The sequence below is a fragment of the Scyliorhinus torazame genome, chromosome 30 (assembly GCF_047496885.1).
Source record: "Scyliorhinus torazame isolate Kashiwa2021f chromosome 30, sScyTor2.1, whole genome shotgun sequence".
NCBI lineage: Eukaryota > Metazoa > Chordata > Chondrichthyes > Carcharhiniformes > Scyliorhinidae > Scyliorhinus > Scyliorhinus torazame.
The window spans coordinates 9875611-9890113 of NC_092736.1; the positions used below are offsets into that span (position 1 = coordinate 9875611).

General features: G+C 47.8%; 1 protein-coding gene across 2 annotated transcripts in view; it reads left to right on the plus strand.

Annotated features, from left to right (window-relative positions):
* The window catches only part of scaper (S-phase cyclin A-associated protein in the ER), a 464954-nt gene that overhangs the window by 104356 nt on the left and 346095 nt on the right, over nt 1-14503 (plus strand). For both annotated transcript variants that reach the window (XM_072492784.1, XM_072492785.1), the window contains one exon: nt 12388-12561. In XM_072492784.1, coding sequence (XP_072348885.1) covers nt 12388-12561 — 174 coding nt within the window. The remainder of the gene's footprint in view (nt 1-12387; nt 12562-14503) is intronic.

Here is a 14503-nt window from a genome sequence, read left to right on the forward strand (position 1 = left end):
TGCTAGCAAACGCAAGTTGGCTAGTGAACGGGAGCAAGGTGGGGGGAGTGGCCGCGGTTGTCGGTACCTGTGTGGACAGGTTTCGATGGGGCCTAGGAGGTGTGAATGGTAGGGGTATGGGGAGGATGCAGACAGAAGTGGTTTTGAGAGGAAGTGGCTGGGGGTTTCTGGGAAGGAGGGGAGGTAGCTAGCTGACGGTGACTAGGGGTAGTGTCGGGTCCCGTCACGCTTGTTGGGCGGGGCGGGGAGAAGTGATCAAAATGATGAGCCGCATTTGAAGAGCTTGAGAGCCGACGTGGTGCTGCTGCAGGAGAACCGCTTGAGGGTGAAGGATCAGGTGAGACTTTGGAGGGTGGGGAGGTACTTTCTTACTGGAGGTAAGAAAGTGAAGTTTTGAATGGAGAAGGTGGAAGCGGACCAGGGGGGCAGGCACATTATAGTTTTAAAAATTACTTTTACTATGGCATTTATATAACTATACATGAAATAACCAAAAGCAAAAAGAGAACAAACAGGAAATCTCACAACCAATAAATAACCCCACCCTCCCTGCCGTTCCCCTCCACCCATCCTGCGGTGGGGCTGCTCAGGAGATGCAGGGCCTTTTCAGGTTATAAGCTGAACCTGGAAAAGAGTGAATGATTTTGGTGTCTACTCCGGGGGCAGGTGCTGGTGAGGGGGTGGGAGGGCGTTGCTGTTTCGAAAGGCGACTCCCAACTTTGGGTATTTTGGGGGTGAGATTGGGCCCTGATTTGTAAATTGAATTTCACGAGCCTGCTGGGTAGGGTCAAGGTGGATTTGCGGAGATGGGATAGTCTTCTACTCTCATTGGCAGGCCGGGTACAGGCATAGAACATAGAACATTACAGCGCAGTACAGGCCCTTCGGCCCTCAATGTTGCGCCAACCTGTGAAATCACTCTGAAGCCCATCTACACTATTCTCTTATCGTCCAAATGTCTATCCAATGACCATTTGAATGCCCTTAGTGTTGGCGAGTCCACTACTGTTGCAGGCAGGGCATTCCACACCCTTACTACTCTCTGAGTAAAGAACCTACCTCTGACATCTGTCATATCTATCTCTCCTCAATTTAAAGCTATGTCCCCTCGTGCTAGACATCACCATCCGAGGAAAAAGGCTCTCACTGTCCACCCTATCCAATCCTCTGATCATCTTGTATGCCTCAATTAAGTCACCTCTTAACCTTCTTCTCTCTAACGAAAACAGCCTCAAATCCCTCAGCCTTTCCTCATAAGAACTTCTGTCCATACCAGGCAACATTCTGGTAAATCTCCTCTGCCCCCATTCCTTTGGTTTTTTTCCCCCTCCTGTGTCTTCTCAGTGCCTCCTCCGTGCCTTCTCCTTGCTTCTGCCTCCTCCGTGCCTTCTCCCTGCTTCTGCCGCCTCCGTGGACCCTGGGACCGGGCTTAAAGCCCCGAAATTGCCGTTTCCGAGCGGGGGCTCTCCATTGTGCGGCCGCCTCCCGCCCGCCGTCACCGGAAGTCCCTCCTCTGCCCCATTCCAATGCTTCCACATCCTTCCTATAATGCGGCGACCAGAATTGCACACAATACTCCAAATGTGGCCGCACCAGAGTTTTGTACAGCTGCAACATGACCTCATGGCTCCGAAACTCAATCCCTCTACCAATAAAAGCTAACACACCTCACGCCTTCTTAACAACCCTCTCAACCTGGGTGGCAACTTTCAGGGATCTATGTCCAAGGACACCGAGATCTCTCTGCTCATCCACACTGCCAAGAATCTTACCATTAGCCCAGTATTCTGTCTTCCTGTTATTCCTTCCAAAATGAATCACCTCACACTTTTCTGCATTAAACTCCATTTGCCACCTCTCAGCCCAGCGCTGCAGCTTATCTATCGTAGAATCATAGAATTTACAGTGCAGAAGGAGGCCATTCGGCCCATCGGTTCTGCACCGGCTCTTTGAAAGAGCACCCTACTCAAGCCCACACCTCCACCCTATCCCCATAACCCAGTAACTCCATCCAACACTAAGGGCAATTTAGCATGGCCAATCCACCTAACCTGCACATCTTTGGACTGTGGGAGGAATCCGGAGCACCCGGAGGAAATCCACGCACACACGGGGAGAACGTTCAGACTCCGCACAGACAGTGACCCAAGCCGGGAATCGAACAAAGAACAACAAAGAACAAAGAAATGTACAGCACAGGAACAGGCCATTCGGCCCTCCAAGCCCGTGCCGACCATGCTGCCCGACTAAACTACAATCTTCTACACTTCCTGGGTCCGTATCCCTCTATTCCCATCCTATTCATGTATTTGTCAAGATGCCCCTTAAATGTCACTATCGTCCCTGCTTCCACCACCTCCTCCGGTAGCGAGTTCCAGGCACCCACTACCCTCTGCGTAAAAAACTTGCCTCGTACATCTACTCTAAACCTTGCCCCTCTCACCTTAAACCTATGCCCCCTAGTAATTGACCCCTCTACCCTGGGGAAAAGCCTCTGACTATCCACTCTGTCTATGCCCCTCATAATTTTGTATACCTCTATCAGGTCTCCCCTCAACCTCCTTCGTTCCAGTGAGAACAAACCGACTTTATTCAACCGCTCCTCATAGCTAATGCCCTCCATACCGGGCAACATTCTGGTAAATCTCTTCTGCACCCTCTCTAAAGCCTCCACGTCCTTCTGGTAGTGGCGACCAGAATTGAACACTATACTCCAAGTGTGGCCTAACTAAGGTTCTATACAGCTGCAACATGACTTGCCAATTCTTATACTCAATGCCCCGACCAATGAAGGCAAGCATGCCATATGCCTTCTTGACTACCTTCTCCTCCTGTGTTGCCCCTTTCAGTGACCTGTGGACCTGTACTCCTAGATCTCTTTGACTTTCAATACTCTTGAGGGTTCTACCATTCACCGTATATTCCCTACCTGCATTAGACCTTCCAAAATGCATTACCTCACATTTGTCCGGATTAAACTCCATCTGCCATCTCTCCGCCCAAGTCTCCAAACAATCTAAATCCTGCTGTATCCTCCGACAGTCCTCATCGCTATCCGCAATTCCACCAACCTTTGTGTCGTCTGCAAACTTACTAATCAGACCAGTTACATTTTCCTCCAAATCATTTATATATACTACAAAGAGCAAAGGCCCCAGCACTGATCCCTGTGGAACACCACTGGTCACAGCCCTCCAATTAGAAAAGCATCCTTCCATTGCTACTCTCTGCCTTCTATGGCCTAGCCAGTTCTGTATCCACCTTGCCAGCTCACCCCTGATCCCGTGTGACTTCACCTTTTGTACTAGTCTACCATGAGGGACTTTGTCAAAGGCCTTACTGAAGTCCATATAGACAACATCCACTGCCCTACCTGCATCAATCATCTTAGTGACCTCCTCGAAAAACTCTATCAAGTTAGTGAGACACGACCTCCCCTTCACAAAACCGTGCTGCCTCTCACTAATACGTCCATTTGCTTCCAAATGGGAGTAGATCCTGTCTCGAAGAATTCTCTCCAGTAATTTCCCTACCACTGAAGTAAGGCTCACCGGCCTGTAGTTCCCTGGATTATCCTTGCTACCCTTCTTAAACAGAGGAACAACATTGGCTATTCTCCAGTCCTTCGGGACATCCCCCGAAGACAGCGAGGATCCAAAGATTTCCGTCAAGGCCTCAGCAATTTCCTCTCCAGCCTCCTTCAGTATTCTGGGGTAGATCCCATCAGGCCCTGGGGACTTATCTACCTTAATATTTTTTAAGACACCCAACACCTCTTCTTTTTGGATCTCAATGTGACCCAGGCTATCTACACACCCTTCTCCAGACTCAACATCTACCAATTCCTTCTCTTTGGTGAATACTGATGCAAAGTATTCATTTAGTACCTCGCCCATTTCCTCTGGCTCCACACATAGATTCCCTTGCCTATCCTTCAGTGGGCCAACCCTTTCCCTGGCTACCCTTTTGCTTTTTATATACGTGTAAAAAGCCTTGGGATTTTCCTTAACCCTATTTGCCAATGACTTTGCGTGACCCCTTCTAGCCCTCCGGACTCCTTGCTTAAGTTCCTTCCTACTTTCCTTATATTCCACGCAGGCTTTGTCTGTTCCCAGCCTTTTAGCCCTGATAAATGCCTCCTTTTTCTTTTTGACGAGGCCTACAATATCTCTCGTCATCCAAGGTTCCCGAAAATTGCCGTATTTATCCTTCTTCCTCACAGGAACATGCCGGTCCTGAATCCCTTTCAACTGCCACTTGAAAGCCTCCCACATTTCAGATGTTGATTTGCCCTCAAACATCCACCCCCAATCTATGTTCTTCAGTTCCCGCCTAATATTGTTATAATTAGCCTTCCCCCAATTTAGCACATTCATCCTAGGACCACTCTTATCCTTGTCCACCAGTACTTTAAAACTTACTGAATTGTGGTCACTGTTACCGAAATGCTCCCCTACTGAAACATCTACCACCTGGCCGGGCTCATTCCCCAATACCAGGTCCAGTACCGCCCCTTCCCTAGTTGGACTGTCTACATATTGTTTTAAGAAGCCCTCCTGGATGCTCCTTACAAACTCCGCCCCGTCTAAGCCCCTGGCACTAAGTGAGTCCCAGTCAATATTGGGGAAGTTGAAGTCTCCCATCACCACAACCCTGTTGTTTTTACTCTTTTCCAAAATCTGTCTACCTATCTGCTCCTCTATCTCCCGCTGGCTGTTGGGAGGCCTGTAGTAAACCCCCAACATTGTGACTGCACCCTTCTTATTCCTGATCTCTACCCATATAGCCTCACTGCCCTCTGAGGTGTCCTCTCGCAGTACAGCTGTGATATTCTCACGAACCAGTAGCGCAACTCCGCCTCCCCTTTTACATCCCCCTCTATCCCGCCTGAAACATCTAAATCCTGGAACGTTTAGCTGCCAATCCTGCCCTTCCCTCAACCAGGTCTCTGTAATGGCAACAATATCATAGTTCCAAGTACTAATCCAAGCTCTAAGTTCATCTGCCTTACCCGTAATACTTCTTGCATTAAAACATACGCACTTCAGGCCACCAGACCCGCTGTGTTCAGCAACTTCTCCCTGTCTGCTCTGCCTCAGAGCCCCACTGTCCCTATTCCCTAGTTCTCCCTCAATGGTCTCACCTTCTGACCTATTGCTCCCGTGCCCACCCCCCTGCCATACTAGTTTAAACCCTCCCGTGTGACACTAGCAAACTTCGCGGCCAGGATATTTATGCCTCTCCGGTTTAGATGCAACCCGTCCTTCTTATACAGGTCACACCTGCCCCGGAAGAGCTCCCAGTGGTCCAGATAATGGAAACCCTCCCTCCTACACCAGCTGTTTAGCCACGTGTTTAGCTGCTCTATCTTCCTATTTCTAGCCTCACTGGCACGTGGCACAGGGAGTAATCCCGAGATTACAACCCTAGAGGTCCTGTCTTTTAACTTTCAGCCTAGCTCCCTGAACTCCTGCTGCAGGACCTCATGCCCCTTCCTGCCTATGTCGTTAGTACCAATATGTACAACGACCTCTGCCTGTTTGCCCTCCCCCTTCAGGATGCCCTCTACCCTTTCGGAGACATCCTGGACCCTGACACCAGGGAGGCAACATACCATCCTGGAGTCTCTTTCACGTCCACAGAAGCGCCTATCTGTGCCCCTGACTATAGAGTCCCCTGGGACTATAGAGAACCTGGGACCCTGGAGCTGTGAAGCAATTGTGCTAACCACCATGCTACCGTGCTGCCCTTTGTCCCTCTGTAACTTGTAACAGCCTTCCGCACTGTCCACAACTCCACCGACTTTAGTGCCATCTGCAAATTTACTCACCCATCCTTCTACGCCCTCTTCCAGGTCATTTATAAAAATGACAAACAGCAGTGCCCCAAAACAGATCCTTGTGGTACACCACTAGTAACTGGACTCCAGTCTGAACATTTCCCATCAACCACCACCCTTTGTCTTCTTCCAGCTAGCCAATTTCTAATCCAAACTGCTAAATCACCCTGAATCCCATGCCTCCGTATTTTCTGCAGTACCCTACCGTGGGGAACCTTATCAAACGCTTTATTGAAATCCATATATACCACATCAGTTGCTTTACCCTCATCCACCTGTTTGGTCACCTTCTCAAAGAACTCAATAAGGTTTGTGAGGCACGACCTACCCTTCACAAAACCGTGTTGACTATCTCTAATCAAATTATTCCTTTCCAGATGATTATACATCCTATCTCTTATAAACCTTTCCAAGATTTTGCCCACAACAGAAGTAAGGCTCACTGGTCTATAGTTACCGGGGTTGACTCTACTCCCCTTCTTGAACAAGGGGACAACATTTGCTATCCTCCAGTCTTCTGGCACCATTCCTGTAGACATAGATGACTTAAAGATCAAAGCCAAAGGCTCAGCAATCTCCTCCCTAGCTTCCCAGAGAATCCTAGGATAAATCCCATCCGGCCCAGGGGACTTATCTATTTTCACACTTTCCAGAATTGCTAACACCTCCTCCTTATGAACCTCAAACCCTTCTAGTCTTGTAGCCTGAATCTCAGTATTCTCCTCGACAACATTGTCTTTTTCCTGTGTGAATACTGACGAAAAATATTCATTTAGCACCTCTCCTATCTTCTCGGACTCCAAGCACAACTTCCCACTACTGTCCTTGACTGGCCCTACTCTTACCCTAGTCATTCTTTTATTCCTGACATACCTATAGAAAGCTTGAGGGTTATCCTTGATCCTACCTGCCAAAGACTTCTCATGTCCCCTCTTGGCTCTTCTTAGCTCTCTCTTTAGGTCCTTCCTAGCTAACTTGTAACTCTCGAGCACCCTACCTGAACCTTCATGTCTAATCTTTACATAAGCCTCCTTCTTCCTCTTGACAAGTGTTTCGACTGCTTTAGTAAACCACGGTTCCCTTGCTCGACCACTTCCTCCCTGCCTGATAGGTAGATAAAGATGAATATCTTGCCAATAACTTGCCACGGTTTTTATTTTTGTTTTAGTGCCTACTGGTCTTTTTGCCGAAAATGTTTTTTATGGGGGTGGAAGGTTGATTTTGTCTGGACAGGTTAGGTAGCAAGGATTCGGAAGATGGTGCTTGAGAGAGGACAGCAGTTAAGGGACCTGGCCCGTCCAAACTTGATGTATTGGGGCGAACTCTGAGAAGGTCTGGAGCTGGAGCTGGGAGCCGGAGGCTTTGTGGGTGAGGATGGAGGCAGGCTCTTGTTTGGGGTTGGGATTGCGGGCGATGGCAATGGCGGCACTCCCGTTCGCCCCGGGGAGGTATTCGGGGAGTCCGGTGATAGTGGCCAGGTGGAAGATGTGGAGGCAATTTCAGCAGCACCCGAAGTGAGGGGTGGGGTCGAAGCTGATGCCGACCTGAGGGAATTATGGGTTTAGGCCGCCGAGGTTGGATGCTACGTTTTGGGGATGGGAGAAGCGGGGGATGATGGAAATGAAGGCCTTGTTTCTAAAAGGGCAGTTTGCGGGTTTGGAGGTGTTTTTAAAAAAATGTAAATATTTTTATTCTCCTTTTTTACATTTTCTCCCGAATTTACACCCACCAACAATAAACAATAATCAGCAACAGATTTGTCAATCCCCATAACACTAACAACGATCCCATCCTCCCACCAACCCCCAAACATCAGCCCGCATGTTTACATAAACAAATGACAAAAAGGAATCAGAGATTACCCATAGTCATCCTTAATATACACAGCCCGCCTCCCTCCCCAACCCTCCCATCCACCCCCCACCCCCCCAACTAATGTTCGATGTTATCCAGTTCTTGAAAGTGCATAATAAATAGTGCCTATGAATTGTGGAATCCCTCCGAGCTTCCCCTCAGTTCGAACTTAACCTTTTCAAGGGTCAAGTATTTCAACAGGTCCCCCCGTCACGCCAGGGCACTGGGTGGAGAGGCTGCTCTCCATCCCAGCAGGATCCGCCTTCGGGCGATCAACGAGGCGAAGGCTATGATATCTGCCTCCGCACCCGTTCCAACCCTGGCTGGTCCGACACCCCGAATATGGCCTCCCAGGGACCTGGGTCCAGTTTCACGCGCACCACCTTGGAAATTACCCTAAAAACCTCCTTCCAGTACTCCCCTAGCTGTGGACAGGACCAAAACATATGAACGTGATTAGAGGCCCCCCCCCCACAACGCTCACACACGTCTTCTACTCCTTCAAAAAATCGGCTCATCCTCGCCCTCGTGAGGTGCGCTCTATATACCACCTTCAGCTGTATCAGCCCCAACCTCGCACATGAGGTGGAGGCATTCACCCTCCGGAGCACCTCACACCAGGGGTTTGGAGGAGTTGATGGGAGATTTCGACAGCACAATGGCGCAGTAATTAGCACAGCTGCCTCAGACGCCGAGGATGTGGGTTCAATTATGGCCCCGGGGTTACTGCCCATGTGGAGTTTACACTTTCTCCAGTGTCTGTGTGGGGCACACCCCCACAGCCCGAAAGATGTGCAGGATAGGTGGACTGGCCACACTAAATTGATCCTTAATTGGAATTTAAAAAAAAAAAATCTTGGCGATCTCGGCGAGGACTTTCGAGGCAGATATGGTGTAGTTCAGGGGTTAAGGCCAAGTGAAAGGAGGAGCAGGGGGTAGCGCTGGAGGAGAGGTTGTGGTGTGAGGTGCTGCGGAGATTGAATGCCTCAACCTTGTGTGCGAGGCTGGGGTTGATACAGATGAAGGTGGTACATGAAGTCGAGAATAAGCGAGTTATTTGAGGGGGTGGAGGACATTTGTGAATAGTGTGGGAGGGGTCTGGCCAATCGTGTACATATGTTTTGGTTCTGCCCGAAGTTGGAGAAATTCTGGAGGTTGTTTTTTTCAGCACCATATCGGTGATCCTGCACATGGATTTGGAGCCCAGCCTCCTGGGAGCCGTACTTGGGGTGTCGGAATTGCCGGAGCTGCAGACGGGAGAGGGGGCAGATGTTTTAGCCTTCGGCTCGCAGGCGGTGTCCTGTTGGGATGGAGGCTTGTCTTGCCGCCCTGGGCCCCAGTATGGCTGGGGAACTTGATGGAATTCCTGTCCTTCGAGACGGTTGAGTTCATTTTGAGGGGGATGAGTGAGGGGGGCCCAATAGAGATGGGGTGTGTTTATATTATAAAGAGCTGGTTACCGTCAGCTATTGAGAGGGGGTGTGGGGCGTTTGCATTGTGTTAATGTGGCGTTGAAGGATTGGGGTGGGGGGGGGGATTGGGGATTTTTGTGTTTGTTGTTTTACTTTGTTGTGTTGTAGATTTAAAATGTTAAAAATTGAATGAGAATATATATATTTTTTAAAGGGAGACTGTTATTTGCTAAATGAATAAAGCATTACATTGTGTATTCTTTATTTCTGTGGCATTGATCAATTTTACAGTTGCTAAGTAAGAATTTAAAGGTTTGGGCCAAACCTGTCACAGAGTACTGCAGGGTCACATTCTAATTCTGCGTTGGTTACAATAAAAATCTAGCAACAACTCTCTTGATATGATGGATAAAGCTGCCCTGAATTGACTAAGCCTTGACTATAAGTCACACATGTCATTCCTTTCTGTGCTAACTTAGTCGGAGGAGTGGTCGCAGGTGATCAATTTGGCCTTGGAGACAGCAAACACTCGCCAGGACCCCACTGCTGGTCTATAGCCAGTGATCCCAGAACATGCCTGTGTATGAGCATTTGGTGAAAAGAGGGATCAAGCTGGGCTGTGATGCTCTCGCCACTCTTGTGCTCTGTGTCTTAGAGAAAGCTGCTTGGATCAGTTCATGTAGAGCTGCAGGTGCCTGTGGAACTATACCACGGAAACATTCCAGCCCCCTGATGCAGAACTGGATTTGGCAACTTTTGATTGATTTGAGGGAAGTAACTTTACAGAATCAAAAGGAAGAAATTATACAAAATAACGTCCTGTGGATTAAACACACAGTATAATTTTTAATGTCCAGTTACTCTGGGACAAATGAAATCTTTTCCCTCATTTTTGGGTTGAATATTATGATCTGTCATGAAGAGTTGCTAAATCCAATTGTGTCACTGGGCTGGAATGTTTTAAATGTGTGTCTAATGTAAGAAAAGCACAAGAGGGACATTTCTATTGATTTATTGAGATTATGAAATTGCTTCATGCTCAACTTTTAAAGGGGGGTGGGGAAATGTGATTTGTCACATGAAATTTGGATTAGACTGTGTTGATTTCAGGAACACAGAGACCATTTTTCTGGTAGTTTTGTACATTTCTCACCCTTCTCCATAAGTCACACGTACTCCCCTTAATCTCCCCTATATTTATTTTGGAACCTGTTTGTTCTTTCTGCATCCTGTCTTTAAAGATTCACTTCCCTCGTGGAGGAGTCGAGTGCTTGCAATGTGTTGGAGTTTGAGCTTTCATTTTATACCTGATAACCTGTCAACATAAGTGAGGGTCATTGATTAATGCCACATCGTTTGTTCAGTGCTAGCTTTTCTGCGTGCCAAACTTTGGAACGTCGGTGCATGTCTGCAGACATTCATGCAATATGTGCTGTGTTATGCAACTCGGGCACTGTTGTACTGTTTTGAGTTTTGTACGAAGAAAATTCAGAATAACTTGACCTTAACGTTATTATACTTAACACAACTTCATCTACCAAAATGAGGAGGGCTGTATGTCGCTATAAATAATTAATCGTACATTTCGCAATGTTGATCATATGGACCATTGTGCCTGTAATGTTGCGCACTGCCAGATTATCACCGTAGGTAGATCTATGTGAAGCATAGATGTGGGCAGCACGGTAGCATTGTGAATAGTACAATTGCTTCACAGCTCCAGGGTCCCATGTTCGATTCCGGCTTGGGTCACTGTCTGTGCGGAGTCTGCACATCCTCCCCGTGTGTGCGTGGGTTTCCTCCGGGTGCTCCGGTTTCCTACCACAGTCCAAAGATGTGCAGGTTAGGTGGATTGGCCATGATAAATTGCCCTTAGTGTCCAAAATTGGCCTTAGTGTTGGGTTGGGTTACTGGGTTATGGGGATAGGGTGGAGGTGTTGACCTTGGGTAGGGTGCTCTTTCCAAGAGCCGGTGCAGACTCGATGGGCCGGATGGCCTCCTTCTGCACTGTAAATTCTATGATAATCTATGATGAAGTCAGTGTAGCTGAGGCAGTTTTGGATTTGAATCCCAATATGGTCAGGCATATTTTGGGGACTGAGTAAAGGGAAAGAGTGGGAGCTGTACTTGGACTCTTCACACTGTACCTACCTTGGAATTTATGATACTGGATGCCAGAAGTGCTCCATCAATGTTGAGCACAACTACTCTTGAGAAATATGGATAGAATTAAAAAGTAGCGAATCAGAATTTGAATGATGACTGTCTTTGGGCGTTAAGATTTGGGGTGGGATTCTCCCAGCCCTGGGGCGGGACGGAGAATCCCCGCGACCGGGCCACCCCGCCCTGACAGCGGCAAGCGATTCTCCGCAGAGCGGAGAATCGGTGCCATTGGCGTCGGCGTGGTTGGCGTGGCGCCGGTCGCAGGCTGCTCTACGAGCCCCCACCCCCGGCGATTATCCAGCCCGGATTGGCCGAGCAGCCGTAAGAAAAAAAAAGAGTCCCGCCGGTGCCGTTCTAAATTGCTCTGAGCCGGCGGGACCTGGGCGTTGACGGGTCAGGTGGCGGCATGTGGGGGGGGAAGGGGGGTTCCGACTCTAGGGGGGGGCCTCCGATGTGTCCTGGCCCGTGATCGGGGCCCACCAATCGGCGGGCCGGCCTCTCTGGCTGGGTGCCTCTTTTCCTACGCGCCAGCCCCTGTAGCCCTGCGCCATGTTGTGTCGGGGCCGGCGCATTGAAGGAGGTCACTGCACATGCGCGCGTTGGTGCCGGCGCCACTGCGCGTGGGCAGACCCCGCGGCGCACAGTTCGCGCCGGTATCGGCAGCTGGAACGGCGCGAACTGCTCCAGTGCCGAGCTGGCCTCCTGTAGGGGCCAGAATTACTCCTGGCAGCGGCCCGTTCACACCGTCGTAAAACGCGCCGGCGTTTATGACGACGTGGACACTCTGCCGCAGGATGGGAGAATCCCACCTTTGGTGTTCTGTTTAGGGAGCACATGGTGTGCAGTTTGCTCTTTTGGGATTAATTCTGAATGAACAGCCAGTTAGATTACTGCAGTGTATCTGTGCCATGTAGTGGATTTAATTGTAGAACAGACTTGCACTTTCATTGTAATAGATTTTGTTACTGTACCTACTAGTAACAGTAATATACAAGTACAGAAGAGTAATATGCGAGTACAGAAGAGTTGTGTTTAGAACCAACTTCCTCTCTGTTTGTGGTGGTGCCCTTGTATTTATTTTATCATTATCCAAACCTGCTGCAAACTGTTCCCCTTCAGCAATCTATGGCAGCAGTTCTTGCTAAAGGAGAGGAACTGGCGAATCGTCTGGAAAAGGAGAATGAAGAAGCGATTGCTAATGCCATCGCAGAGGAAGAGCAATTAACAAGAGAAATACAGGCTGAGGAAAACAATAACATAAACCTAGAGACTGACACTGAAAGCGAGTTCTCGGTGAGTACGGCTTGCAACTCCTGCAGTTGCGTTGTTGTTGGTTGCAATTCAATGTAGTAATACAATTTGTAGCTTACCTTTTCTCTTCCATGAAGGTGCGAAGGTACAGTTCCACATATGTTGGTAGCCCTCACCTAAATGTATGCTCTTACGTTACCTTGGATTTCCGTGATTGTATGACCTGAAAGACCGGTGTGGGAGAAGTGGGTACCGGTTCTTGGAGTACTGGCACCTGGACTGCGGAAGTGGGGGCTGTACCGTTGGGACGGTCTACATCTGGATCATGCTGAGACAAGTGTTATTGTGAAACACATAACAAGGGAAGGAGAAAGGGTTTTAAACTAAATGGAGGAAGGGAATCCAATGTGAGTAGAAACGAGGTAAGAGAGGAAGGTACTAATGTGGGAAATGATAAACAGACCGTGATATGAAGAGACAGAGAGTACAAGTCAGACGGTAAATCAACAGATAAGTCTAGAGGTTGCAAAAATAATAAAAGAACAAAATTAAGGTTCTGTAATGCGTGCAGCATTCGAAACAAACCATGAAGTGATATTGCAAATAGAAATAAGTGAGTACAACCTAATAACCATTACAGAGACATGGCTGCAGGATGGCATAGATTGGGGCCTGGATATTGAAGGGTATGTGACTTTTAGGAAGGATAGAAAGTTAGGAAAAAATGGAAGGATTGTTCGGTTAATTAGAGGTGATTATTAGCACAGTAGAGAGGGATGACCTAAGTTTAAGAAAACAGGATATAGAAGCGGTTTTATTCTCCCTCTTGATTGGAACATATAGGATCCCAAAGGGCCTTGACATGGTTGATGTTTCCTCTAGCGGGAGAATCTGGATCTCAAGGTCATTGTTTCAAAATAAGAGGTCACCCATTTAGGTCAGAGGTGAGGGGAAACCTTTTTCTTTGAAGGTTGAGACTCTTTGGAATACTTTTCCTCCAAAGATGGTTGAGGCAGAGTCCTTGATCATCTTTAAGGCAGAAAGGTTGTCAGCGGGAGGCAGGAACGTGAAGCTGAGGTTAAAATCAGATCAGCCATGTTCTTAATAAATGGTGGAGCAGGCTCGAGGGGCCAAGTGGCCTACTCCTGCTCCTGTATGTTCATACATTGGTCAAAACCTGAAATCTACAAATGAGTATTTTTCGTCAGGTCCTGACCAGGGACAAGAAAATTGGCCAAGGCTAATTGTAATGATACTACTGCTAGCCCAAATAAGACAAGCTACCTCAACAAACGACAGGAATGAACCTTGCAATATTCCCAGTCTTATAGAACTTAGTTTCACATCAGGTGGTGCATTTACCCACAGGGGATCACGTTTATGATATTTTTACTTAGATTTTGGCTCCTTAAGGCCACTCTGTATATTTTCAAATACACCCATATCACTTATCAGCATTTTGAGACATCCCATGGATATTATAATAAGACAATATTTAAATACTCGTTTCCCTTTTTCTTCCTAAATATTTGCGGGTAAAAAGCCTTGCATGATGCATTGCACAGTCTGCCAAATTTGTATTATTTCTTTTTTGTTGAACAAAATTGCATAATGTTTCTTCTGTTATTGACATTATACTAATCGTCATTCCCATGCCTACTATATTACTGTACCATATGTGTGAACCTGTGCCTTGTGAGTTGGTGATTATCTTGCCAGTTTCCATTATCCATCTTGGAGTCTCCTCTGTTCTGGCAGTTGATGGAGGTCTCTGTATGGTGCACTGAAAAGTGGTTACACTGCAGTCTTTGTGAGTATTGCCAAGGAATTATCTGCTTAGTGGGTGCATGAATGTTGAATTTGAACAGCGCACAAGGCCCTGGAGTGCTTGCGTGTTGGTGTAGGAGTACAGAGATTAAATAAATGTCTGTGTAAAGGCCTTGAAGACTTTAAAAAGTGTTGAGGAAAATGGGAGGAGAAGGAG